The sequence below is a fragment of the Megalops cyprinoides genome, chromosome 6, assembly GCF_013368585.1.
Source record: "Megalops cyprinoides isolate fMegCyp1 chromosome 6, fMegCyp1.pri, whole genome shotgun sequence".
Taxonomy (NCBI): domain Eukaryota; kingdom Metazoa; phylum Chordata; class Actinopteri; order Elopiformes; family Megalopidae; genus Megalops; species Megalops cyprinoides.
Genome location: NC_050588.1, coordinates 12,963,497 through 12,990,031, shown reverse-complemented (window position 1 = coordinate 12,990,031; position 26,535 = coordinate 12,963,497). Strand labels below are relative to the sequence as shown.

The 26,535-nt window shown below is 41.5% G+C and overlaps 1 protein-coding gene across 21 annotated transcripts in view; it reads left to right on the top strand.

The window, feature by feature from the left end:
• The window catches only part of nfasca (neurofascin homolog (chicken) a), a 90,265-nt gene extending 78,409 nt beyond the window's left edge, over positions 1–11,856 (top strand). For 13 of the 21 annotated variants that reach the window (XM_036531279.1, XM_036531289.1, XM_036531288.1 and 10 more), the window contains 3 exons: positions 705–774; positions 4,916–4,948; positions 6,564–11,856. In XM_036531279.1, coding sequence (XP_036387172.1) covers positions 705–774; positions 4,916–4,948; positions 6,564–6,792 — 332 coding nt within the window. In that variant the 3' untranslated portion in view covers positions 6,793–11,856. Of the gene's footprint in view, positions 1–704; positions 775–2,012; positions 2,025–4,915; positions 4,949–6,563 lie in introns of all 21 variants that reach the window. The other 8 variants (XM_036531296.1, XM_036531298.1, XM_036531293.1 and 5 more) reach the window with 3 other exon arrangements.
• The last annotated feature ends 14,679 nt before the right edge of the window (positions 11,857–26,535 follow it).

The window sequence follows — 26,535 nt, the reverse complement described above, 5'->3', positions numbered from 1 at the left end:
GTAACTACTGCCTTTTTTGAGATCTAGAAATGGGTTAGAGCGTGATTATGTTAAAAAAGATGTTAAGGAGTCTTTGTGGGAACAAAAGCAGTAAAATACAAAGCAGCACATTACTGTGGACTAAAACCAGATTGATTTTAGTAGTATTAGATGCACAGCTTCTAGGTACTAATAATGGTTACAAGGAAGGGCTTAGAATAGCACTCAGAATGGAGAGCAACAATGGAAAAGTGTAAATGCAGAAATGAATGCTATTGAATACTCCCCTCTTCTGTAGTTTGGAAAGACAAATTGTACATTGTACACTGGGATAAGTGAACATAAACGGGCAATCCAAAGGGCAGACACAACTTTTCCAGCTCTGTACTTTCTAGCAAAATCTCACAATGTTAATGACTTTAAACTTTCTCAACAGTCCGTTTTAAGTTTAAACTCCCATTTCTTGGTTTGTGTTTTTCTGTTTTAGTTCTCCATGTTGAGATAATTTAAGCTCCTCTGAGTAATCACTGCCAGTACCAGAAGGTACCAGAAGCTGTGCAGGCAAATGAAGCAAATGCTAAAATTTTCTCCTTAGTATTTGTAATCCAGTTATGACAGGTTTGGGTTCCACAATATTCCCATTAGGCACCACTCTACTTCAGAAAATTTAACAAGGAAAATGAATTATATTCCTGTTCTTGTTTTTTCTTTGTTCCTTCTTCCAGTGAGGGATAAGAAAGACCTTCCATTGGACTCGGTTGATCAGAAAGATCAGGATGGGTCCTTTGATTACCGGTAAGTCTGCTTCAGCACCAGTTACAGCTGAAAGGCAAATAGAGATAAAAAAGAGAGAAAAAGACAGACAGAAAGGCATTTACACTGCAGCAAGGCTGACAAACAATCACAGTCAATATTCAGTCCCTTTTCATTTAAAAACACGGGTGTGATATTTGAATGACTGAACATTTTGATAAAATGAATTCTTTTTTCCAAAAAGCCAGTGTGTCCTGGGCAGACTTGTTCCAGTTCAGTCAATATCAATATGTCTGATACTCGAAGTAAATCCGCTGGGCTCTTTATATCAGACTAAAGCCAATGCTCATCAAAGACAGATTTTCGGGACAGCTGGAAGAACAGTCATGCAGTAAGGTGCAAATTCATCTGGAATGGAAGGAATTGAGACTATGCTGACTGCTCCACAGGAGAACATGGACCCGTAGCTGTGGAAAGAGGCATAAGAGCCGTGGCAGGGAGATATCGATCTCTGTCTGGGCTGAGCTGACAGCCCACGCAGTGACCTTTGACTCTAGGGGCCTGTACTCGTACTCCGTTCCCATGGTTTTCACTTACCGCGATCGTGCAAGGTGGCTCACTATCTCTCCAAGAATCAGGTGGTTGTCTACACAGAGACTGGCAATCACGTGGCCTCATTGTTGGCTGTGGGTCAAGTTCCTCCTTGCAGATTTAATTACACGTTTGACCCCGTAACTCATCTCAACCTGCAGGGGAGAGAAAGTCCTAAAAGCCAATTAACCCTCTGCTTGTCCAACTCACGGCTCTTTGTCATTTCCTGACTAAATCTAGGCATTCACAGGAATTGCTGTGAGCCTCGTACTGTCGTGTAGTCTGAGCCACGAGAGACAGCGTCTGGGCTGATGAGTTAGCCCCTCCTGCTTTCACCAATGGTTGACCAGGGGTTGGTCCAATCACTGAGGGAAGTCCATCTAGGAGAGCTGTGCTCTAAACACATTTTAGTCTGGCAGTGAAACTTTCTTGGTGCTCTTTATTGTGTCACTGTGTTACATTAAGCTGCCATCTGTCAGTGATAGTACTCATTGAACACACAGTCTAAAATGCAACTATTGCATCTGAATAGGAATCTATAATCCTTAATCCTTCTCTTTGACTTTGTGCCGTGCTGTGAACACTGATGTGGATTGTCCTGCAGACTCTGTCCCTTTCTGTAGGATACCATATGTCCTCACTGTTATTCCTTTTCTCCCCCACCCTTGAAACGGCTGCTTTAACTTAAGGAATGAGAACAGGTACATGGTTTGAGCACGGCATCTTTTTCGAACCCGAGCATGTCTGTGGTAGGGTCAGGGGTCTCTCTCTTACAGCAGAGGTCACATCGGGGCCAATTAGAGCCCCCGTCTTCCAGGGGTGTCAAACACAATAAACAGTGGAGGAGCGGGTGTGGCTTATACACCCCCCCCCCCCCATACACACACAACCGTTCTTCAGATTTTGGTTTATGAATTTAATGCTAATATTCCTTGAATTGTCAGTCCTTTCACAGACATCACAGGATGGTTGGTAGATTGAATTTTTTAGCAAGGCATTTCAAAAGAACGCAGCAATAAATTATCTGAAGGTGTTGTGAGGTATAATATATATAGTACCACTCAAAAGTTTGGGCACACTTTTCTCTCTGTATTTTCACTATTTTACACATTTTAGAATAAAGAACACAAAAAGAATTATGCAGTGACCCAAAAAAGTGTAGTAAACAAATCAAAACTGGAAAATCTTTATTAATTTTAAATTAAGTTAAATTAAATTTTAGATTTTTCAAAATAGCCAAAAAATAATTTTTAAAAGGAAAGTTTTTGGAAAAAAAAATTCATACATAGGCATCAGCTTCACTATTTGTCATTTGTCTAAGAATTTTCGAGCATTTAAGCTTAAGTCTTTAGATAAAAATATTTTTGAATCCATGTGTCCCATTATCTTAATCAGGTGTGTCCAAATTTTTGACTGTTAATATCTGTGAAAGGACTGAAAATTGAAGGAATATTGATCAAAAGTATATAAACCGGGGTGTGTATATATAAACTGAACAGATTATATTTGAGTCTTGGAAAATATGCACTTCTTGTGTTGCCTAGCTGGGTGTCTGTTTCATCCGTCCAATTTCTTCCTTTTGTTTGATGGCTGATGTTTGAGAAGAAACCACTTACAAGTGAAGAGTTAGAATCAGGAATGCAAAATCAATTGAAGTTTCTCTGGGGCTGGAGTTAAGAATGATAGAACATCTTCTCACTTAGCCGTGATTGACACCCTTGAAGGACTATTCAACAGAAAGCGGTGAGGTACTTATGCAGTACATGCCACTAGACCCTTCTCTGTACAGCACCAGACAGTTTTTTTTTTCAGTTTAATGTCATTTCTTTGCATGTGTGTTGATAGGTGTCGGACTGATGCAATTCAAGTGTAGTCATTGGATGAATACACTGGTGAATGCTTTCGTGGTTATGTTCACCTCACTGATGCATGCTTGCAAGGAACACCTAGCTGTTCTAGTGATTAGAATAGTTCTTTCACCATTGTGCTGATAGGGTTACATTAAACTTATTTCAAAATATGGAAACCACCTGTTCTCCCAGACCTTAGTTCAGTTCACAGTACCTTCATTTCATGTGGAGTAATGTCTGCTTATGTGATTTGTACATATGTATTAAATTATACATGGAGGTGTGAAGAAGATATTGAAAAAAACTGCTTACATCTTGTCATTGAATGCAGTTCTTTTAAGTTGTTTAGTAAAACACATGTCATTGCAAATGCAATGTTCTTAAAATGGAAAAAACGGATATTCATTACAAGATATATGCTCCATTTTCAAAAAGTTCAAAACATGGATGGCAACCTCTGGTTAACAGTTTATATCTGTGGTATGACTAACAATGGCAAGGTTGAGCGCACTTACTGTAAGACGTAATAACTGTGGTGTTGTTAACATCACAACCTACTGCCACAGTTTACTGTTCTCCGCACTTCCCCCTCAACCATTCTTCTGTTTCCCTCATTCTGTTTTTGTTTCTGTGTTCCTTTTATTCTGTTCCCCTCTCTTCTTTTGTTCTTTTCTTTTCCCATTGGACCAATACAGGTCTCTGGAAAGGTATGAAAAGAGCAATGTGTGTCAGCATTGTAACGTGACTCCTCTTAGTTGTTAACCCTAAGATGCATATCAGCTCTTCCGAGTTTTTATTATAGTTATTATCATTATTGTTATTATTTATGAGTTTTAATCGATTAATCTTAATTAAATGAATTATTCATGAAAGGTTCATAAACATCTCACATTAGATATCACGCTTACTTATTAAACAATGAGTGACCAAAATGACCAAAGCTTTAATGATATCCATTACATTTCAGCTAAACTGTGTCAGTCACTGTATTCAATTTTCTGGTCAGAACTCACAAATGAACAAGCCTAGAACAATTCTTTTTGTCGAGACATTACAGGTGCCCTGTGATTTGTGGTTTACCAGAGGAACAACCCCCCACTCCTTAAGGTTTTTTGTGCCACAGGACTCATCTGATGAAAGCTGGAGACCCAGGGACTGAAACTATTTTAGTCATATTCAAATATCGAGAATTAGATAGATTGGCACTCTGATAGGTCTACACACATTTGAAAATCATCTATCTACTTACAAGAAACAGTTCCACAATGAGACAGTTCTCAGCTGAGAAGCAAGGTCTGTTTGAGGACACAGTACTATTAGATTTGTACAATTACAGCCTATAGGGCAACTAATACGATACACTTTCAAACGGCGGACTTCAACAACTTCAAACGGCGCAATGAGCGTCAGGATAAAGGCGGCAACAAGAAACAATTTAAAAAGCACAATTTAGAAAGCACAGCAATTTACGACAGCACTGATTTGGGGGGGGGGCAGCAATTGTGTGCTGGGTCAGTCCAGGTAGAGTCTGAAGAGGTGCGTCTTCAGGCCCTGTCTGAAGGAATGGGGTGAAGAAGCTGTCCGTAGCGAGACAAGGAGTTCGTTCCACCACTGGGGAGCGTATCTTCAACCGTTTAACACATCCAGTGCACAGTATGAGAGAAGACATCAGACAAGTTGTTTGTGTGTGTATGACTGCATTGTCACATAATAAAGTTCTTTTATTTCAATGCATGTTGTAGGAAAAAATCCGTCCCCACTCGTCCCTTTAGACGGTATGTATGAGAGTGCAATTAACAGATTAACACTGAAGCCATTCTTCCATTCTGCAGATTAATCGATTAAAACAAAAGGATCTACCCCTGTGCATTTTTTTTCTAGTTTGTTTTCATCTGGATCTTGTGCGTGTCTTGTATATAATGCCTTTGATTCAGACCTACCCTTGGGTAATGTATAGTTTATGAGAAGGCTGAAGGAGGCAGTGTGTTGTGGCCAGAGAGGTAGCATTTTGTTCTTTTTCTTTTTCGCTTGTCTGGTATTTGTTCTGACCCCTGTTGCCTGTTTATCTGGTTGACATTGTAATCTGGCATGATGCATGCAGAGAGGGCTGTTTCCCGGTAACCCTGGTGACTTTTCCCCATAGCATTACGTTCACCTTTGCCTATTTACCAGTACTATAACAGAGCTTGCACTAAACGGAGCCTCCAAACAGAAGATAAAAGAGACTTCAAGCTTTGACCAAATCGTGCATCCTTTTTTACCATGCTGCGTCTGTGCTTACCTGCTGTTGCATTGATCTTGTCTTTGCCTGTCAAAAGAAAAGTAAGACTACTTATAATTCCTCATACCCTTGCATGAGACAACACCCCCTGCAGGTATAAAACTCAGACAGCGCAGCATGTTATTGGGAATGCTGAGATTTAAGGGCTGTAGATCGTCCAGAAGATGGAATTTTCTCCATGCAGAACATGGGCTTTTCACCCAGTTTAACAGGTTTTCATTTCTTATTTAAACACCTTTTTGTTTAACTCATATGCTGAATGTAAAATAGGAATGTAAGGCATTAATGAATCGAGGAGAGGGTCATTGCATTACATTTATTAGAACAGGCTTCTGCTAATTTATCTTATTTTTAATGTCCTTGCATTTCTTACAGTCATTTTCATGCTATTTTTTTTCATGAATGCTGTCTTCACAAACAAAACAGCAATAAAAAAATATCAGGATTGGACTAGGTTTGCACTCTTCCTCAAATAACATGGAAATGTACAGGTATAACAAACAATGACATTGAATAACTGCATAATTAATAAAGGTTGGTTCTACAACATGCACCTCAACATTTAAAATTTTATTAGAAGTGAATTATTGAATTATTTAATCCTTGAATTGTTTAGGTGTGGCACGGTTTAAACTGGAGTTTACTCCATTAATGAACTGGTAGCTCTGCAGTCAGACTGTGCAGACACCCTGTGCTCTTATCTCTATAAACCTGAAGTAGTCAATAACTCAGTGCTCTATAAAGAAGGTCTGCTATTGTAAAATCAGGCTGAAACACTAATAAAACAGAAGTAAAGAGTAGTAACCCATAAATAGTAACCATTTATTCAGTTGGATATTTGTAAGAAGCAACTCAAGGTTAAATGCCTTGCTCTGGGTTACAGTAGCATTTCATTACCAGAAAATTGAACATGCAGAATTATGGTTAAAATCCAGTGACCTCACCATCGTGCTAAGATGCAACCCCATCAACAGACCTTTTGAATTAATGTAACGTCCCTTTATTCCGGTGACTTTCTGTCTGTCCACACTCTGTCCAGGCCCGCAAAGGAGAGGGGTCGGGAACTTTAGTGTCACAGTTGAACCCTGACCTTGTGCTTGTTCCCTCAGCAGTGACGAGGACAACAAGCCACTGCAGGGGAGCCAGACCTCCCTGGACGGCAACGTGAAGGAGAGTGACGACAGCTTGGTGGACTATGGTGAGGGTGGCGACGGCCAGTTCAACGAGGACGGCTCCTTCATCGGCCAGTACACCGTCAAGAAAGACAAGGAGGAGACAGAAGGCAATGAGAGCTCTGAGGCCACTTCTCCTGTCAACGCCATCTACTCGCTGGCATAGCCCCTCCCCCTTCCCCGCCCCGCCCCTGGGAAGGGTCTGGGGGAGGCTGGCGGGTGCTATACACACATATATACACACACATATACACCAAGCGCCGGGAAACCAAGACGTCCCACAACTCCCTGAGGGATGCATCGTCCTTCAGTGTACCGGAGGGGAAGATACAAAACATGCGTGTGCCAGGCCACAGTTTGGCGCCCCATTGGCCCACCAAGGTGACATTTTTCGGAGCCAGAACCAGTACCAGTCTCCCCACGCTCCTCTTCCCCTACACAGACCTTGGTGTGTTACAAAGGGGGCAGGTTTTGAAAGAGGATTAGAGGGAAGGAGGCAACGTTGGGATTTTGAAGCATTTTGTGTGGCTTTGCTTTTTTTCTTCTGTTTTCTTTTTGAGGATTTGCTTTGCCCTCCCCCCTCCTTTTCCATAGCTAGTTTTGAAGGAAAGGAGAGAAAAAAAAGGCCAGACCTGTTAACATATCAGCTATAAGGTACAAGCCATTCGATCACCAGGATACTGGCATGGGTTTATCATATTGATATATTCACAATGAAAGATCTTGATTCCTGGTTGATAAATCGAATAAACGAGTAAATGCCGTGAACAGTGCCGGCACATCTCTCTGTGCCCTGCAAAACTATGCACTCTGTATAACTGTCCCATGGCTTTGGTTAAGTTTGGTTCCAAAATCTCTCGTTTCCTTGTTGTTTTCCTTTCTGGCTGTACTGGAAAAGAAAAAGAATGCTAAAAATTCGTCTTTTTACCAAGTTGTTATAGCACTGTGTGTCTGTCATTCATGGCGTTCTCCCTTGTCCAGCCTCTGTACCTGCAGAAAATTCATATGGCTGCCACTGTAGCAATATCATTATAGCCACATGAGTTTGCAAGACGAGGCTGCCCGGCACCACCGTAAAGGGGAAAGGATACTATAGGAAATATTATTCTAAAGCATGGTATTGTTCTAGTGCAAGCGACAGCGGAGAGACAAGAGAGTAATGAAGGTGTGATATGTCAACTGGCCTCAGATGATCTGTCCACCTCACAAATAGCTCAATTTTTTTTTTTTTCACTCTTAGCCTGTCTCAACTGGGGCATCTGCTAAGAATGGCCACAGCCCTCAAACTGGACAAACATTGTTCTTTGTGCTCTTATGACATGTGTGAGTGTGATTCCAGGACTGATCTGACAGCACTTTCACGGCAGTCCTAACTAGATGTAAAGGTGTAGGTGTAAAATGGTTGGGGTGCACTGATACGCTGGTAGACTGAAATGCTGATTTTGTTGTAGCAAACAACTACTTTTTCGCATGGTTGAGTAATGATCATTATCTGAAAGATATCTTGCTGGCAGGGGTCAAGAAAATATCTGAATTCCCCTGGAATAATTACTCTTAGCTCTAGATCTCTGCTCTGCAGGCCGGCAGAGGTGCCCGTATCTGAGACAGTTGAGGCACAAACTTTGACACACAAGTGTATATTGATATCAGAGTCTGACCTTAAATTATGTCAGTAGACTAGGCCTCGGAAGCTAGTTTCAAGAAAGACAACAGGACAGGGAGTCAGAGATTCCTGATGCATAAGAGCTGGCATCTCCCGGGTGATGAGCCAGTTGAAGAGACTCTAGGTGTTCCCTCTTTCAGAGCATGGTTCACACACTGCCCGGCAGACATGTCACTGTTAAACAAGGGCGCTGCTCCGAGTAGACCGGGTGAAAGTAAAAAAGCTTTAGCATTCCTCATTACCACCCATTTCACTGCTGCATAATTGCCCATTCATAAAGAATCCATGAGTTAACACCTTGCCATAAATAAAAGGGATCATAATGTATTTAGTATTTTATATTTTATCGTAATTCAGTTTAATTTATAATGCTGATAATATTAATTTATTAATTATGTGTTGAATACTTTATTTTAATGGTTACTTTAGAACTAGCAGGTCAAATTACGGAGGATAAAAAAACCCATTGTCTGCCACACCAGATAGTTGCCCTGTGTCCATTTCAGTAAAATTGTACAAACAAAACTGAATGAATTTTTGCAGACTTTTTTCTGACAGTGGGAATTTCTGTAAACTAACATGTTGCAGTCACAAATATGCTGCTTCTCTCTAGTATTACTGTTGTTGATGATGTTGTTGTATTAATGTTACATGTTAATATTAGAATTTACGTTATATGACTTTGACACAATGCAAAAATGAAATATTCTTTATATTTATTGGTTATAAATAGGACCTGGAAGAAAAAAAAAAAGTACTATATTTTATCTATGTAATTATTTATTTAATTTTTAGCGAGATGAAAATTAGCTGCATACACTTACTTTTCAAGTATCTGCACCCAATAATAAACGTACTTGGGGCATCCCAGAGTGGCAGACCTCATGTGCACCATCTTCTCTGCAGTTTGTCCTGCATTTTGATGAGGTGTGATTGATTGACACAACATTGTTCCCTGAGGCCTGGCTTTGCAAGACTTTCATTTTTTGGCTTCTGTTTTCTTGTGTTGTGCACCTTTAGCCTGTAGGAGAGAAGACTGCCTCCCTAACCCCCCCCCCAAAAAAAAACACTTTAATTTGAAAAATATTTTTAAAGTTCATGAGTGGAGGTGGACAAATCATAGGAAGCTATGGGAGATGTAAATATCAAGTACTGTGGGACCGTAAATATCATGTACTCTAAGGCCGCAAAGTGATGAGTGCACACCTTTAAGAAAAGAAATAAAACTGTTTTATAAGTGAAGTAAAAAAGAAACTTTTTGTCTCTGCCCATCAAGCTCACATACAGGCAGACCCAGTAAGACTGCACTGACTCACTGATCCCTTGTTTCCCATCATGCCTTTCACCTACCATGCCTGCTGGCTCACCTTTCCTGGTGACAGCTATTTGACAGGGCTTAACGCACATGCTTTAGCTCTTGCTCTTTAGCAAGGATTTCTCTTGCAATGCCTTCATCTCATATTTTACCGTGAAATTCTTTTTACAAATGCCCCACCCCCCATCCCCACCCCATGTTGTGCCTCTTCCACTTGCAGTCCCTCTTTCTCTGATACCTCAAAAGCAATATCCTCTGGATTTTTGGGGGGATCTAGCCACCTGAAGGTTGTTTTTTTGTTAGTTTTTTTTTTTTAACGGCCTCCGGGACTGTGACTGCCAAGCACAGACAAGTCAACGGAGCACAAAGAAGGGGGCCAGGAAATTTTCGATCGGTGGCGAAACTTTACCGGTGCAGGGGCTGCGCCCATGCCTTCAAACTGTCGAAAAAGGGGTCAGAACTCATGGAGGCAAGCCTTGTTCTGCCCCTCCCCCCCACCTGGAGGATGCTCAGAGGGAGGCCCCACAGAGACGCTCAACTTAGGCTCATGATTGCATTACTCTGAACTTGCCTTAGACTGCTAGACTCACCCGAATCTCACTTTCAACCCCTCCACCTCCCACCACGGGGTCCCCAAAGGACTGGCATAGTTCACAGAAAACACAGAAGGAGTATAAATACTGCTGACTCTCATTGCTTTCTTATGTTGTCTTATGTGTTTTTGTTTTTTTTATTTGGTCAATGTTTGTTAATTTGCAGAAAAATGAAAACACAACTCGTATGAAAGAAGACATATGAAAGGTGTGTGTTTGTGTGTGTGTGTGTGTGTGTGTTGTTTCATGTTGTTTAAAATGAATGCATAACCTAGACTGCTACAGGAACAAATCACTTTTCAACAAGATGTCAGTTGTGCATTAATAGAGAACTGTGTTCATTTAACCTAAAAGAAACATTCTAAAATACTATAACTGCAAAAAAGAAATTCAAATTAATGTTATTGGACACAAATGCTTAATATTTGAATAACCTCATGTCTTAATATATAATTATTATTATTGTTATTATTACAATTATTACTATTATGAGTATGATTATTATTATTATTATAATTGCCACTATACACAGTACATATCTATACATCTATTCAGCCTATTTGGAAATTGTTTTATATTGATTTGTATTTATTTTCTATTGTAAATTTACAGAGTCTTAACTGTATCCAAGCAACTTTGTGAGGCACTGCTCCTACAGGCAAGATTAACAGTATTTGTAAGGAAATGAAAAAAGTCAAAAACGGCATATTAACATAATCATCATGTATGCGTGTATGACGAGAGGCAAAAACTTAATCCACTAGGGAAGCCTTTCTTTATAGTAAAGTCATTTCATTTTCTCTAAACTGTCTGACCTCTTACTTGTGTTTTTGCTTTGTTTGCTTGTTTTTTTTTTTTTTTTTTTCCTCTGACATCTACTCTGTCAAATATTAAGCACTGTTTCGGCCCCAGTTTTGTCCTCCAGTAAAATACTGGCATACAGGCACACACATGAACTCACATACACACACAAGTGCTGATTTTCTAATGTAGCCTGGCTCAGATGTGCGCGAGTGTGCATGAGAGTGGGATTTTTGTTAGTAACATTAGTTCCACACATCTAATATGGTGCTGTAGTTAAATTGCATGAGAATGACGAATATTTCAAGTTGACTTGACTGAGAGCCCAACACCAAAAGTTGCATACTCATACCAAAATTACAATGCAAATTTTATCATTCATAATCAAACCTTAGTGGTTACAAAGTTAATAAGTAATCAGATGCTCATAATTGCTCCCAGAGACTGAAAGGAAATGATTATACTATAAAGTGACAAATCTTTGTAGAAACATATTTTGTCATCTTTAAGATGTGTTTTGTAAAAGTAAGTGCTGAAACTCAAACTTCAGCAAGGTACAACACAATGTGCCCCTTAGAACCCCTCTTTTCTTTCTGCCTTTTGCCTGCTTTTTAAATTACAGCCCACTCTATTAATAACACTTAACATCAGGCAATACTGTAGCCCACATATGTGTGAGCCTACTGTACGATCCACCTGTCCACTTAATAAATTATGTAGTAACTCAATGCAGGGATTGATAATTAGCTGGCACCACTCAATCCCTGGCTTTCTTCACTTAGTTCTGAAAAGCTCTCCCCCACACTAGTCTTTTGCCCCTCCCTCTAAACTACAGGCTGTCTTATGATTGGCTTTTCCTCTGACCAATGACATAATATCACTTAATCACTGAGAGTAGATTATGACATGGGAACATGTCAGCAGGAGAAAAATAATGAAATTTAACTTAACATAATATATAAAAATATCCTCGATCAATTATAGGGTGGCTAGTCTCTTGGTATCTGTCGTTCATCTTGCTTAGAACTGCAAGGAATATTTATGAACTGTCACTCTGAGTATGAAAATTGGGATGACGGCTCCGCCAATGGATTGAAACACTGGACATCTGTGATTAAAAACCACTGACTCTCCTACTTTTAAAAAAAGTTCTGAAAAGTGTCTTTTATTTAAGGAGAAAAATACTGCTGGGTACCTATGAGAGGATTCACACATGAATGTTTCTGACATTAATTACCCTGGATTCAATTAGCATTTGTCCAAGTGTTGTTCAAACAGTGCAAGGGTTCTTTTTTCAATACAGACACAAGTTCTTCCATTCATTTTGATTATCGCTGATATGTGTTGGTCAAGAAAATGACTGCATTTCTTTAGCTGTCAGTCAAAGGTAAGGATAAATGTTTAAAAAAGCTGTCTAAAGCAGACATACATTTACAGAAGCCGAGGAATCCAAGCACTTCGCACAGTCTGTACATTGTGGTCTGACGAAAATGTCTCCCCCGTGAATGTGATTAAAATACTATGACTGTCCCCCATATATTGCTTTCCCATCTTTCCATCTTCAGGGATGAAAGGCATTAGATTTAGATAGCTGTCAGAAGTCAGTCATTGTGGGAGAGGGGACTGACGTGCACTCACCCACAGAAAGGTGCCATTATATTGGTTTTAGCACCGTCAGATGAAAGAAAATTGTTGCTCCAGAGAGATGTGCTGATATGCCTTATTATGAGTTGGAGGATCCCTTTGCACATTGATTGCCTGACTGTGCTCAGCATAAGAGCACAATTTGTGGAACATTTGGCCTGATGGATGTTGTTTTTCAAGACTAAACAGCCTTCTTTATCACCATCATTTATAATCATCCACTCGCTGCCCAAAAAATTCATATACAGCACGTTAATGTATTTGCCCACATACATATATATACAGTTTGTAACCTGGCCAATATATGTGTGTGTGTTTTTGTGTGATCTGTAAAATATTCATACACCATTTAAACAGCAGGTGCTGAAACAAGCAGTCTCTTTGTGAGAAAGCTGCTGAATGTGCAGATGAATCATGAATGTGCATAATTACCTCCTTATTTCACATTGTAGATGCTCCCACACAAACATACTTTAAAGGTGTTTGCAGAGTGTTTGATAGTAGAACAGCACAGTAATGCACTCGACCGGGGAGTCAATGTGAGATTAAAATCTCAGAGGGCCGTCATTTCCTGGACTACCCTGCAACCGCTGAAGCGTCCGTAATTCAGCCCCGCTGATTTATTTCCTCATGCAAAGTCAACCATGGCTTACACAGCCTCCATTAAACCTGATGGCCGCTGTGCACCCCTTTATGGATGTGACAAACACGAAAACGGGGCAAGATTAATAAAGCCGCTCTCATCATAAATCAGCGCGCGATTCCGGCAAGCAAGTCGGCAAGATGTTTTATTGAAAAGCGGCGAATACATTTTCCCCTTGACCCCTGTGGGACTTGTAAATATTAATGCCATCCCGGCTGCCATCAAAAGGGGCCGGACACACCCGGCCTTCTCCACAAGAGATATCCCCCGTGGAAGCCATCAGCGAACATATCCTTAATAACAAAGGGCCTGGCTGTCGCTTTCAGACACCGCCCCAGAATACATTTTCTCTGAATGTGTAGAATAGGGTTGTGGGGTTGATGTAAGCAGAAGGTTTTATGAATGCAAAGAGCTCAAGTCTGTATCATGTTGGTTTGGTTTTACATCATTGAAATGAGTTTCGGGAATACTTTCCCGGTTCCCTACTTAGCTGGTTACTGCTGTAGTTCCCCACTCCATTTTGCTCCTCAGTTACAGCGGGAGTGGTGATGAATCACATAAAGCTTAAGGTGTGGTAGATGGTATCCTAGTAACCCAACACCACAATTGTGGTACCTGCATCTGCCAATTCTGACAGGAGTCCACACATGTCTAGATCACTGTCACATTCTGTCAGGGCCTTTGGATCACTTCCTTTGGCAAGCTGTTCTCTTTCATATTGATTGGAATAGAATGCCTTTCTATGGATTGGAACGTTTGTATGGGTTGGCATGGAATGACTTACTGAAAAGTTCAGAAACGTGAACGGAGGGCTTGCTCACACAGAGGCAAATGGGCCAGTGGTAGTTTAACATAAACAAGAAACGTGCACTACTAACTTTTTATTATTTAATTAAAAAAAATGCAAATCCTCTTTTACATTAACAGGCACCAATGGATTTCAAAACCTTTTATGATTTTAAAATTGAATGCCTCAGATACTGAAGATGTAGCACTTTGGAGGTGACTCAGATGGCAGTATGGTAACACAGGATGACAGGACACTTAAATTGCTAACCTTACCTCAGACATTAATCAATAAAAAGGCATTGGGTGGTGGAATATTTTATCAGAAAGGCCACGATTCCTTGATTTACAGAAGCTTTGGTGGTCATGAGCTGTTCTGAGGTGAAAACTAAAATCTCTCTCTCACCTTACCTCTCTCTCTCTCCCTCTTTCTCTCTGTCTGTCTCTCGTCTCTCTCATTGCCATCCCAGTGCATGCACCTTTCAATTCCTCGACCTTGCGTAAGAACTGAAGGTTGTTTTGGGATTTCATTGTTGGCTGTGGCATGCACTTCTTCATAATCAAGCATGTCTGTTGGAGTCAGCTTTGCAAACAGCCAAGAGGAACACAATGACATTGTCAACATGAGCTCTGAGAGTCAGTACACAATCCCTGGTAAAAAAAACTAGGGCAGCAAGGGCTTGTAACGGGCTACTTCCATGCTCTCCAAAAGGGACTACCAGAATACAGAGAGGCAGATGTTCACAATATAATCAAGTCCTGCCAGATATTATATTATAGTATTATACACCTGCTCTTGTAAAAAGGCCCAGTTTTCATCTAGAAGAGTGCATTGGCACAAGGTCTGCCTCATTGATTTAGAGGATTTGAAATTCTTTAAACATTTAGCTCTGGCCTGAGACACTTCCAAAAGGCCCTTTGAGCTCTGAGATCACTGCCAAAAAAGTGCTCCTCATTCCTTGCCATTGAAATGTATTGAAAGAAGTCTTGGCTAATTAATGTACAAATGCACTCAGTGGGCAAGCATTCACATTGTCCACAGGGGTGTTCATTAAATTGATTTGTGCTGCATTTGTTGGAGTATAACTTACCATCGCAATTTTCAGCGCAAAGTTATCCTTACAAAGAGTACTGTAGGTATGATTTATTGCTAGGAAATAGTACAGTTATATTCATGACTTATATATTATTTGTATTAACAACAATAATGCAATTACATTTAAAGCTCTGGGAACACTTTGCCCTTTCCTTCATTATGTTGTTTATGTTAGCCAAGTATGGATTCCTTTTTCACTCAGGGCACATCTGAGTGTTGCCTCTGTCTGAAAATAACAGTCAACATAATAAAAATGTATCCAAAGAAGCCTGAAGTGTCTGCTTAAGCATACGTTTTAAGCTTCTTTAGTTACTATAATAAAACAAGTATGAAGATGTCTTTTGCAGGTATTCTTGCATTAGCCTTGACTCCATAGTCATGTGCATTATGTTGGTGAGTAACCTTTAAAGTATGTATTTACTGGTCCCCCTTCTTTGACTATTGATCACCCTGCTGCTCTAAAAAATATAGTTCCTGAGTCTAACATGCTTTCAGCATTAGTTCACTGCTTTATGTGTACCATAAACTAATACATAATGCAGGTGCCTTTTTAAAAAAATAAAGGAAGCATCAATATTGTCCATTAAAGAATGCTGATACAGAGAAGCCAGTGGGTGGTATTTCATTGCGGGTCATGAATCAAAAACAACACACATGTGATGAATTCACTTGTTGGATGTATATACTTGTACATGTTGCATGTTTGGTCACCCATCCTTGTGGTTTAGAAGAGAGATTCATAGCCGGGGGCTGTCATGCAACTGGTGTGTGGGGTTTGAGCTATCAGGAGGCAGTACCAAGTATGAAAAACCAATTATTTATTAGAACAAAAGCGTTGTATGGATTTGTAAAATGTTTACATTTTTACATGCAATATCTATTCATATAACTGGGCTTTTCTTTGACAATTCAGATAAAGCACCTGAAGGGCACAACAGCAGTGCCCCACCTAGAAACCAACCCTGCAAGTTTGCATACCAAGTTCCCCAACCATTACACCCCAGATTTCAGATGAACTAGTGGTGCACTGTTTTTACTGTATCAGTGGCAAAGGAGCATGATCTAATTTCATTGTTAGCTTGCATTATAACAAAAATCGTCATCTATTGAGCAAAGAAATCTTGCATGACGAGACAAATGGGCTCTGAAATTTATGCCAATATCTTAAGCTCATTCAACTTCTTGCGAGAAAAGGAAACACCATGACACACAGAAATGCTCAGCCTATAATGCTAACAGAGCTCTGTAGTGAAATATGTCCAGGGGCGCGACCCAAACTAATTTATCCAGACCAAATTGGATTTATACAGAACTAGGCTTCTGCTGCTGACAGTTTCCGACAGTACAAGAAAAAACTATTCGATCTCACAGAAAAAGCCAAACAACCTGAACGTCTCTGCAGCAGGGTCTTCTGTCGATGTAGAAAAGGCATTCGGCCATACAGAATAGCCTTATTTACTGAATCTGTTCACCTCCTATGAGCAAAGTGCAAACTTAATAACACGGACAACGCTATACTGTGCCCAAGCATCTGCATCATTGTGCTATATTCATGTCCATTTCAGCTGTACCATGATGTAAAATTAGTCTGTTCCCTCCAATAATGATAATAACTGTTATTACCTTGCCATGGGTCTCACTCATGGTACCTTTAACATGCTTTATGCTGTATTGGTATTTAGCTCAATATCAAGGCTGGGATCTTTTGTGAGGGAGGGGTTGTATAGGTAAGTCTGTAGGAAGGGGAACAGAAGAGCTTGATGCAGGGGTGGGCACTGAGGAGGCAGTGGAGGGGGGGGGGGGGGGGGGGTGCCTATGACTTATAAGTAGCATTTGTACATCACGGGACAGCTCTGCCAGATAATCCTTTTTATTTATTTATTCAGAATGTATATGTATATGTGTATGTATATGTACATGTACATGTATATGTATATGTATATGTATATGATATTACAGCAGCTGTAGATGGCATTGTAAAAGATTCATATTTTCAGTTTGAATGTTTTTGTAAAACACAGCAAATCTGAATATGACTGAGCTCTAAGAAGCATTTGGATAATATTGATTTTTTTACATACAAAAAATAATACTGAATACAGAACTGACTCATTTCAAATCCTCATTCCAAAACTCTCCAAAAGATGTTTGCAGCAAGTGTTACCAAACTTTCCTGGTGTCATTTGATATTAAAATATTTTTTTCTCCTTTTTGGTGTAAGCTGTAAGTCCTTTCTCTCACTTTTTTCTTACTCCATTTCCTGAGTGAGCGTTTCTGTTGGAGAAAATCTTGGTATGTTATTTGGCTTAGTAAGGTGTATCTTACTTGATGTTTGGAGTACATTGGACTACACTGATAACATGGGACACTATGGTGCAAGGTGAAAAGTACAATAGGCTATGAGACTGCCAAATGAAATCTTACAGCCCAATAAACTCTGTGGTAAAGTGAGTTTGATGGCAGTACCGTCCGTTGTACTTAAATGTCAAAATGACAAGGGCCTTGTGTGTTTGCTCAAGTCAGAAATGATCACACACGCGCAGAGAGTTATTACGTTATTTTTGCTCCATTGAATTGTTCTGAAGAAGCCATATAGACAGAGCTGGAAAAAGTATTGGGTATGACTCCTGTGGTTGGATGGAAACGGCTCTCCCTTGAAGGAAGAACTGAGGCAGTTTCCCCTGTCTGCTGATCAGGCTTGGCTATGATGAAACCTACTTCAACATGATAAAGCGCTGGGCATAGGCCTAAATACGTTGATTTTGCCAAAAACTAACTGGCTCTATGGAGAGCTTAAAACATCCTTCAGAAATAAAATTTGCAATTAGACTGATCAACGGAATGAGTTTAACATTATTATTGTGAAAAAGGATTCAAAACAATGCAAAACACTAAATTAATGCAATCTTCATGGTGTTTATCAGCCTCGTGAATTTCTACAATTAAGTTCTCTAATAGGAATGTGGGTGAACACTGTGAGAATACCAATGGCACGGTAGCTGCTGCTATGCACAGCTTGCTTGCTGTTTTTCTGTGTACGTATGTGAGTGAGTGTATGTATGTGCCTATGTGTGTGTGTGCGTGTGCGCATGTCTATTTGACATAAACTCCACCAATCAGGAGTGGGATCAGAGGTCCCTTTGAGAGGGAACAGTCGCACGGCATGCATGATTTCAGCCCCTGCACCATGCCTGACTCACCAGGTGATGTGATCCCGGGGGAGGAAGGGTTAGTGGGTGTGTACTGTGGCAAGAAAGTCTGACTAATGTTCCTTGATACTGCAGGGCTACACCCCTTGAGTGCATTATCCATGGCGTGCAAGTGCCGCCCAGGAACCCTAACATCCTACAGTGTGGTGCATGGAATCTCGCAACATGGGGGTAGCAGCTGACTCATAGGTGATGCTGTTGTGGGGGGTTGTTGATTGCACAGCCCCAGTTTCCCTTGGCGACGGTATCCGTGCCAGGTGTGATGGAGGCAGGCAATGACGAGCTGTCAAAGGAATGCCGGTGTGCCCACGCAAGGTCCATCAGCACCCTCTGGAGCACGGTACACTAAAAAAAGAAAAAATCCACATAGGACGTGTTTATAGACTTGGGGGCTAGAGGTAGCGTTCAACCCCCCCAACCCTTGGGATTGATCTCCCCAGACGTTGCGACCAACCGACAGACGGTGGTGGCTTAATTGATAGTGGTGTGAGAGGTGAGAGATCCATCAGATTCTCACAATTTCGCTGAGTGCCTCACAAATCATGCACCCCCCCCAACACTCACATATACACACACACACCCCTTTTTAGCGCTGTAAGTCAAGGGCCTGGTGTTACTGCAGATGAATGGGGTGCTTGCTGAGATCCAGGCACTAACGCAGTGAACTAAGGGTGCAGCCGGACCTGTAAGCACTGATTTTCATAACGCAGGGTTTGCAGGTTGTAGTTTGAGCAGCTGCAACGAAAGGCGCATATGGAACATTGTGTGTTACTGCTGTAGAGGCCGGCTGCAAGTTGTTGTGAAAAGCACAAAATGTTCAGCTAGCACGGTAGCAGCATTGCGTAGGGAGGAATTTAAGGCTGTATTGTATCGTTTTTAAAGTATGCATTTCAGTCTAAAAAAAGGACAATGATATGAAAAAAGTATGCTTCAGGGGGTTATTGATTTCACCATGGATCAAGTCTCACCATGTTTGACATCTGTTTCAGCAGCACCACAGAACACTGCTTTTTGGGCTTCCACTTGTACCTCCTGTATTTTCCCCCAAACAATCAATAAATCATTTGTATCCAGAACAGAAAATGTTCTTTGGAAATGAAATGTGGAACTTCGTCTGAAGAACATAATGTATGTAATCTTGGTAACTTCTTGGTAACGTCTACAACATATGTTTTTTGTTTTTCTTCGCTTTTTTAATGAATTTGTATGGCATGAGGTTTTGCAGCAGATTATGAGATTATGACTTTAAGATACATCGTAATAAAGATGAACAGAACCTGATGAGAAAAGCTCTGAAGTCTATACGTGAACATATTGCATGGATATTAGAGGTGAAGTGGTGTAAAACATGATGACCACAGATGAAGGCTTCTTCTGTCACCTTCTTTTTAACCAAATGGGTGTTTTTCATGGATCTAAAATGGTGCTTGTCTATGCGAGTCAATTGGACACTGAGGCATTCTGTAGTTATGGATTTATGTATTATTCTTATATGGAATTTAGGAGCCAAAGTGTAAATGGTCATGGGAGCATATTGACCATTAATTAAGCAAAACACCTGACAGAATTAAAGACTGATCCATCTTCAGATGTTTGCTCCAAATTGTTCCCTAAATGCTTGTTTTGACCAGATCTTCTCCCTGATTGGTCATAGTTGTCTGTTTTTCTAAAATTTGGTTTTGATAAACAACTTATAATGCCATCTGCAGATGAAGTTCAGTGTAAAGCATATAGTTTGCCTGTTAAAAGAATATATAAAAGAATTTTATTCTTAAAAAAACAAGCCATTGCAATTCATTGAAATTTCTATCCCAGCTGAATCTGCAGCATTTCTGATGAGTTAATCATGAGGAGATAAATCAGCATCTGGCTGTATTTTATACTGTGAAAATATATGCAAGCTTTCCGCTGCTGAGCATCTTAACAAGCCGATATATTTGTAAATGAAGCACTCAGTCAGTCCTGGGGGGTAAAAAAAAAAAATCATAAAGATTCTCACATGAACAGAATGTAATATTAATGCGCAAGACAATCACTGCGTTTTAAGCTGGCTCAGTGGAAAATTCACTTAGCTACACTCAGGATGTGATAAAGATAAAACACGCACTGTTACCCTCCTCATCAATCTAATCTGAGACTGTATACTGAGGTCTGCATGGCGTGATTCATTAACTGACAAGGAGTCATGGGAACGCATCTTAATAATTTCATTACCATTCATTTGTCAAGGAAGAGCGTTTTAATGTGGCGGGGGGTGGGGGGTGGGGGGGATAACCTACCCTAGCGTGGAGTCTTGCACTTAAAAGCCACAGCCTTTATCACTCAACTGGCCTTAAATAATTGATGTCATCCTGAAGTATCTGACCAGAGAGAGGGAGCCAATGACCTCAGAGCCTCGTATCCCTGGAAGAGGAAGCGGTTAATGTCCTGCAGGGGCGTCTCCCCCGCGCCGGCTGCCTTACTCCTCGGCCCCCCTCCCGGCCTGTTTTGTATCGATCCCTCCTGGGTGGATGCGAGTGTGCCTTAATGAACTGTCCCTGCTGCCATACGCAGATGTCAGAGGACAGTAATGAGCTCTCCTGTCAAAAAAAGAGGGCCTGCTTTCTCTGCTACTCCAACCCTCCCCCCTGGGTAAGAGTGGGGTGGAGGGAGGTAGGGGTGGGGGGTGCCTGTCAAGTTCACCAGGTTCCCAGTTGGTAAACATTCAATTACCCATCATCCTCCGCTGTTCTCCAAGGGGGCAGCGGGAAGCTCCGAACAGTGTTAGGACATCTGTTTCAGAGAAGGTGCGGTTTGGGGGAAACCAGGGCATTTCTTATTTATTACTGGGTTTAACTGTGATCTTTATTAACCTTGCTGATACGCATTTCATTACACGTGCTGTCGCTTGTTATTTTCTGAGACAATGGATGCAGCGGGATCCCACAGCTGATGGTGTCTGTCAGATAATAGGAAAGGAGTCTTTGTGCAATGAGTACTATAGGTCTGTTTGCCTACTACTTGCTAATTACAATGATACTGAAATCAGGATCTGTTGTATCAGCATGCACAATTTGAATGGGCAACTGACACTTTTACTTTATCAGCATGTAAAAGTGGTTTGCATGCAGGATAGTATGGATGTTGATAACATGGGATAACACATGACAACCAGTTAGCATGGCTGTTCCACTGTAGATCTATACATTGCAAGCGGTTAGCTGAATCGCAAAATCAATGCATGATTATACCTCTCCCATACCCTCCGTCTACCCCACAGGAGATGTAGGATGATGCATGTGTCTTAATCGCTGGTCCATCCCATCCTATTTTACTGCAATGAAATAAGTGAGTGCGTTTATTAAGCCAAGGGGCTGGGCAGCTCTCTGATCTGAATCAAACGACTATCTGGGGGGATCTGCCTCTGGTTAACACTGTCTCATCTGGCCACAGTGTGCTGATATATTGCCCCTGGCTTGAAGAGGGCGGTTTAGCGGTCAGAGTCCTGACGGCCCGAAGCCGTGGGTTTGAACTCCACACTGGAGGATGCTGTTGTTCGTCATTATCAGACCACACCCCGCCACTCCCCACTTCAGCCCTGAACAGGGGTTCCAACTGCTGTGCTGTTGCATATTGTTGGGCCAGTATCGGCTGAGATTAAAGGGTCTGACATCTTCGTTAATACAGAGACAGCACATTTGTCTGAGCAAAGAGCTTTACCTCAATTGTGCCAGTAAATCTACTGCTGTAGGAATAGCTGTACCATCCTATATGAAACACACACCTCGTGCATATAGTATAGTATATAAAGTACACTGCCATGAGCGTGTGCTGACTGACTAGAAAAGACATTAAATATCCATACACCACTATTAAGACCAATTTAGTCTCAAGTGCATATCTTAATACAACACTCTAATTGAGATGCCCATGGAGTGTCTTGATATGATTAATATTTTCATTACAGCTCCTCATTACTGTCCAAAGCTGTGCTGTCAAGACAATTCGTGTGCTGTTTAGAGAACACTGGCAGGCTGCAGCCTTCCACTATCTCGGCTCTGTCAGCTTCGGTAACCATCATTATGATCAAGTGTTTTATCCGTTCATCAGAACTCCACAGCATTTAGCTTCAGAGACGAGGTGTGTTCTCTCTCTATCCTTTCCTCTGACTTGGAGCTGCAGCGTTAGCAATTTCTTTCATCTCCAGGGGCTGATGTGGAACCGCTTAGAAAGGAAGTTTTTCAGGGAAAAAAAGCTTCTTTTTTTTGTATGCTGTCAAGAGGGACTGGCCCGTCTGCTGTGGGTTGCGAGTGAGCTTGTTACGAGCCCAGTGTCTGCAACAAAGTGATGTCACCCTCGAGGACCGTGTCGACCCCTTTCAAGGAAAGAGCTGCCCTCTGAGATGATCCATCTTTATCAGACAAGAGATAATGCTCCCCTCCCCCATCGGAACGCCCCCCCCCTCCCCTTCACTCCCCTCATCCTGACAGATCTGTGGTACTGCTCCTTCATATTCTCTCTATCGAGATAATGGAGTTTAATGGGTCTTGTCCCAGGAGGCCCATCTACTCTGAGACAAGAAAATGGGGGGGGGGGGGGGGGTAGGGGGGGCTGGGGAGGGGCTGGGGGGATTGGGATGGGCAAGTTTAGCTCATCTGTTGTTGGTCTTTAGACAACTCCCCTTCCCTGTCATAATTTGATGGCCATTTTGATAGACAGCCCTAGACCGAGTATTAATCAGACTCAAATTACATATGCAACCATCTGTACACAACACAGAAGTTGTCTTTTTTTTCCCTTGGCTCACTCCCACGATCAATAGCAAACGCAGATGTGATTGTTCTTTTAAATCATATTTTTTTCCAGAAGCTTCTAATAATTATCAGGGGGAAGCAAGCTGCAAGATAACATTTAATGCAATTTGCTTCCTTAAAGCAGATCCTGTAGCTAATATCTTGGATTGCATCTGAAGCTCTCGTGGCAAACTACAGCAGTTCAATTGATTCATGAATGCATTAAATCTGGGAAGTCTCCCAAAAAAAGACATAAATTCACATCGATTCCAGTTTTTCTCATTTCAGTCATTAAATTATGTACTAGCGCAAAGGTACACAGGTTTATCATTGAAATAAATGAAGCTTTTGTAAACAAGATCACTTAAGTTGTCCTCAGGCTGGAATTTCACTAAAATTTTGTCCCTGTAGCAATTTTGTGGGAAACGCAAAAGTTAACCCCCCTTTGTGCATGAATTTGACCACTCAGTCGGTTCAGCATCAGGACTGGTCGGTTTCAGAAGCTATGTCAGAATGTTGACCCATAAAACAAAAGCAGTAAGAAATGGGGGGGGGGGGGGGGAAGTGTCCAGGCAGCCTGAGCTGCAGAGATGTTTTAAAAGGCAGGAGAACAGGCTCTGCACACCGCAGTTTACCGACTGCACAGTGGAATATGAATCCCATGCTAATCGCGACGTTTATGGCCTTATGCTTGAGCCCATTGCAGGCAGACCCCGGTGCTTCTAATTAGGTAAGACAACAGCAGCCAGACGGGTGCCGGTGGTTTCGCGTTTGCCTTTCCGCTTTGCTGGCACTGCACCGGTGCTCGCTGCCACGCTCCCGCACACCGTGCGGTCTAAGCAGCACCCCGCCGCGCGCCGCCATATGCCCCCGCAGCCAGATGGCAACATCGCTGCCAAGGCGGTGCGCTTCAGAGCCCGTCTTCATAGATGCTGTCCTCGGACTGTCAGCCCTGACAGTTTGCAGAGACTGCGCCGCTCAAATTAGTCTCTCCATCTTGCTCTTTGGAACTTTTACCTTGTTGTGAAGGACATTTTTTTAGGATCTATGTTTTTTTAAAGGGGAAATCTTGTCAAAAATCAAAAAGGATTATGTTCTGTGATGTGTGCTTTTGTGTGCTCCGACCTTTGTCCTGTTAGCCTAGAGTGGGACACCCCTCTTCCAGGCAATGATGCAAGTTGGCCTCATGGAATTGAACAGAGAACACAAATACCAACAGAAAAGCACAACGATAAAAATCCAAATCTGGGTTTCTTGCTGGACTTTTAATTATTGGTATTAATTATTTATTATCTCACTGGTGGTATCCCAAAGTGGCGTTTCAGATGTTTGGCTCCACAGCCACTCTGACGTCCAAGTGAATTAGCCAGCTAAACTTGAATGGATGTACATGGATTATGGGATCGGATGCAGAACCAGGAAGTGATCCACTCTCTGACACCTGGCGGGCATAGCTCTCAGGACAGCAGGGCCTGGCTGCATGGGCTAGGCCATCACTCCGAGGGAGGCCTGACAGTTGACTTGGGGTACTTGTTGCAGCTTGTTCTGCACGATGCCACCAAAGAGAAGATGCCCATCTCGCGTAGCTGACATCTGGTCCCAGAGTCCCATCCCAGAGGCCAGTCCAGATGCCAGCCTGCAGGCGTGGGTGGCTTCCCTCAGACCGCCACCGATGTCTCGGCATCCCAACGGGCAGCGTTTTCGGAGCTGGGCCCCATGCCAACGGTGTCTAAGAGCACTTCTCATCTAAATGCTAATTGTCTCGGCGCCCTGAAAAGGAGATAGGTGGGGGAAAAAAAACACATGCATCGATCGGCCCAGCTCAGACAGAGAGCAGGAAGTAAAGTCAGGGCTGGAATGTTTGATATACCAGATCCAGTTTCAAGAGGAAGGGATATATTCTTTCAGTTTTTATTTAATGCATCCAGCTGAAAACACCTGTGTGTGTGTGTGTGTGTGTGTGTGTGTGTGCATGCGGGTGAGTGTGTGGGCGCGTGAGCGTGTTTGTGTGTGTGTGTGTGCGTGTATGTGTGTGTGTGTGTGATTTCCTCCCCACTGACACACAGATACAGCATCATCAGGTATCCCACCACGAACAGCAGCTGTACTCCCAAACCCTCCTCAAAGCCCACAGTCATCTGAAATCTAGGAAGAATTTGAGTATTCCTTCCATTACTGGCTTGGTTTGAATTACCTGCTGCTTCTTTGTGGCTAACATCTCGACTAAGATCATACACTCCCTCCTTCTTGGGTTTAGCTGGCATATGAACAGGATTAAGTGTAGCCAGGCTATTCGCTGGCGCCCTGTTTGAAGCTACAGCACAAATCTTCCTCCAGCTCCTTCCTCTCTCTCCCCTACCCTTCTCCGGTTTGTCACAGGGGGGTGAAGGTGGGGGTGGCCATCACTAATAACTTAAAAGATCCGCCTTTACTGGGATTTAAATAGAAGGCCTAATCTCTCTCTCTGCTGTACTTCAGACAAAAGAAAAAGGCTCCCTCTTGGGCATCTTAAGTCTTAATGGGAGTGGGTCTAATTATGCATTCAGATTATGAAAAGGCTCTCTCCTTGGCATTTTCAGAAGGAAATATTACAGATTTTCTTTCTTGATGTTCAGTGGGCAAATGCCAAATTTACCCAAATTGAAAAAATGACTCCTGGTTTAAATGTTACCTTGTTTTTTTCAGATCATGTGTCCTGTTTTATTGTGTAATTATGAAAAACACATACGAGAGATATATGTCATGATAAGAAATATTTATGCAAATTGACTGTCTCGTGGCTTGAATGGAATTGGGCATCATTTCCTCCTTTTCCAGTCACCCTCAAATTGTGTTTTTTGATAATTTATCATACTGAGAAAGATGTGTCAGAGAGAGACTGATTATTTCATGTGAAAACCTTTAATCAATTCATGTTACTGGACTCAATTATCTGTAGTGAAATTAATTCAAAATTTGGTAACATTTTGTACCATGGGGTTTCCAGTGGATGAAAAACAACTGAAAAGTGTTAATGACCATTCATTAAGCCTAAAAAAGGAAGTCATTATAATTTTTAAAGCCATATTAATAAGGAAAGTGTAAGTCTTATTTTCGAAACAATTTATTTTTCTTTAAATGAAATTCACATTTAAATGTTTAAAATTTTTTGGATGATAACAGTACGTGCAGACACACACATGAGACTACAAGTAGGCTTATGAATGCAGGTGAATGATTGTGTTGAATTTTTTACCATGTTACCATGTATTTGCTATGCAGATACCTTTACTCGCTCTAACTGAACTTTTTCAGCCTCATTCCTTGCTCAAGTAATCATTTGCCTGAGATGCATATCTGGGAGCTTACGATTACCAGTTCAGTTCCCTCAGCAAAATTCTCTAATGT